The 2,318-nt window shown below is 33.2% G+C and overlaps 1 protein-coding gene across 1 annotated transcript in view; it reads left to right on the plus strand.

The window, feature by feature from the left end:
- The window catches only part of YIPF4 (Yip1 domain family, member 4), an 83,309-nt gene that overhangs the window by 9,905 nt on the left and 71,086 nt on the right, over positions 1 to 2,318 (plus strand). The window contains exons 2-3 of the mRNA XM_012652422.1: positions 600 to 753; positions 2,135 to 2,306. Coding sequence (XP_012507876.1) covers positions 600 to 753; positions 2,135 to 2,306 — 326 coding nt within the window. The remainder of the gene's footprint in view (positions 1 to 599; positions 754 to 2,134; positions 2,307 to 2,318) is intronic.

A 2,318-nucleotide genomic window follows, 5' to 3' on the forward strand; every position in this document is an offset into this window, starting at 1 on the left:
CTGAAATAGGGAACTCTTATCAGATTTATCTAGAACCAAGCATTACTATATGAAGCACTTAGCATAGATATTTGATCATGCAAATGAAAGAATGTATGAATAAATACATGAACAAATAGAGAAAGTTTGTCTACAGTTTTCCATTAGCAAATAAATTATGTCTATTAGTGTGTGTGTGTGTGTATATATATATACACACATACATATGAAATGCCTCTAAAAAGAATTTGTACAATTAGTTTGTTCTGAAGTACATAATGTATATAATAATGAAGGAATCTAAAATGATATCATGTAATATATTTTCTATGTATCTTCCAATTAAATTTTAAAGAGTTGCTGTGGTAAGTCTAGATTCTGGTACCAGTCTAGCTAATTAGCTGTGAAACTTTTTATGTATCTTTCCACCACCTTCATCTTTTATTTTCTTCTCATAAAATAAAAGATGGTTTTTACATATCTGTCAACTACGAAATTTGAAGATTACATACAATAACAGATGTTCCAATGGTAATTATTTTAGTTAAACAGATGCTCACTTTGGTTGAGATTCACACATTTTTGCCTTGGTTTACCGTTTTGTCCTCTTTTCTCCTAAGATCTCAGTGGTTCGATAGCATCCCCAGATGTCAAATTAAACCTTGGTGGAGATTTTATCAAAGAATCTACAGCTACTACGTTTCTGAGACAAAGAGGGTATGGCTGGCTTTTGGAAGTTGAAGATGATGATCCTGAAGATAACAAGCCACTCTTGTATGTAAAAATAATAAAATGTATTTTTTGGTTTTTAGAGCTAAGTCTAGGGAATGGTTATATTCTCTTTTTTATGTAAAGACAGATGTGGAAAACCTTAAACTTTTTGGTCAAAAGCCATACCAATTTACAATTATGAGTAATTTAAAAAACTGAAATAATAATGAGAGAATATTTTTTAACCTGTTGAATGGCAAAAGTTAAAAGAATGATAATCCTATATCTCACACTTACACACAAATACAGTATACTCCAAACTGTTAGAGCTTACCTGAGCCTGTCATCTATCTCAAGTAATCACGAGATCTAAAAAAGCAGGGCTCTTGAGTGCTTGCTGTTGAAATTCAGGTTTAAGAGCAAGTAAGATTTCCACAAAGAGTACCACCTCAAAATCTCTCCAAAATAGAAATTCTATAGCTGCCATTGGGAGGAGGAGTATAAAGAGACTTTCACTTTCTTCATAGTACTTGAAATTTTATAATTATCATCTAGGGTGGGGGAAGCAAAGGAATTAACAATTTTGGAAAGAAGAACCTATAGCTTTGTAAAATCGAGACATTTCCAGGTTATTCTTTGTATTAATTATTGGTAGATTAAGTGCTAAAGCATCCTATGTTTCTTAATGTTAATACCATATTTCATCAAATCTAAGACACTGTGGATTATAAGATGAAGTTATTTTACATATTAATTTAAATGAAAAGTACATAAGACAGCATAAAGCTGAGACATTAACGGGTAATCTCTTTATTTCAAATATAAAGGAGAAATAACCCACCACACAGGAAGAGACAGCAAGGAAGTTTGCTTCAGTTTGGCACTGGGAAGGGTGTTGGAAGAAAGGATTTCCCCTGAGAATGTAAACCCCACACCAGTTCTCACATAGGTTTGTGGTCTGAATTGTCAGTATGGTCCCAAAAAATCTCAAACCGAAAATTTTATTTCAAGTTGTCTTATATTGATAGTACCTCCTGGAGACTGGCAAAAGGAAACACAGATATTAGAAGCACTTGGCTTCACTCCAGGCTAACAATTGTAAGACACCAGTGATTGTGAGAGGTATCCCAACTTTAGAGAAAGTGAAATCTTGATCCTTTTGTAGTTCATAAGCATGATGATTGGATTTTCACACACGTGCATGAGATGTGCTTCCCTCAGTCCTTGTTACGAGGTCGGCACGTTAACCTGTCTGACATGAAAAAAAAAGAAAAAAAAGGAGAAAGTGAACTGTTGAAAATGTACATCTTGGAATTAGTGAAATATGGTACTTCAAATGTTTTGTTGACTTATACTGTCTTATTTAAATTTTTCTTAAATTCTTTTGCAACCATCTTAGTTCAGAAGTGTGTGCATTTTGAGAATTTTTATTTTAAAATTATAGGGAAGAATTGGATATCGATCTAAAGGATATTTACTACAAAATCCGATGTGTTTTGATGCCAATGCCATCACTTGGTTTTAACAGACAAGTGGTGAGAGACAATCCTGACTTTTGGGGTCCTCTGGCTGTTGTTCTTTTCTTTTCCATGATATCATTATATGGACAGTTCAGGGTAAGTATATCT

The sequence above is a fragment of the Propithecus coquereli genome, unplaced genomic scaffold, assembly GCF_000956105.1.
Source record: "Propithecus coquereli isolate 6110/MARCELLA unplaced genomic scaffold, Pcoq_1.0 Scaffold39, whole genome shotgun sequence".
NCBI classification, from domain to species: Eukaryota; Metazoa; Chordata; class Mammalia; order Primates; family Indriidae; genus Propithecus; species Propithecus coquereli.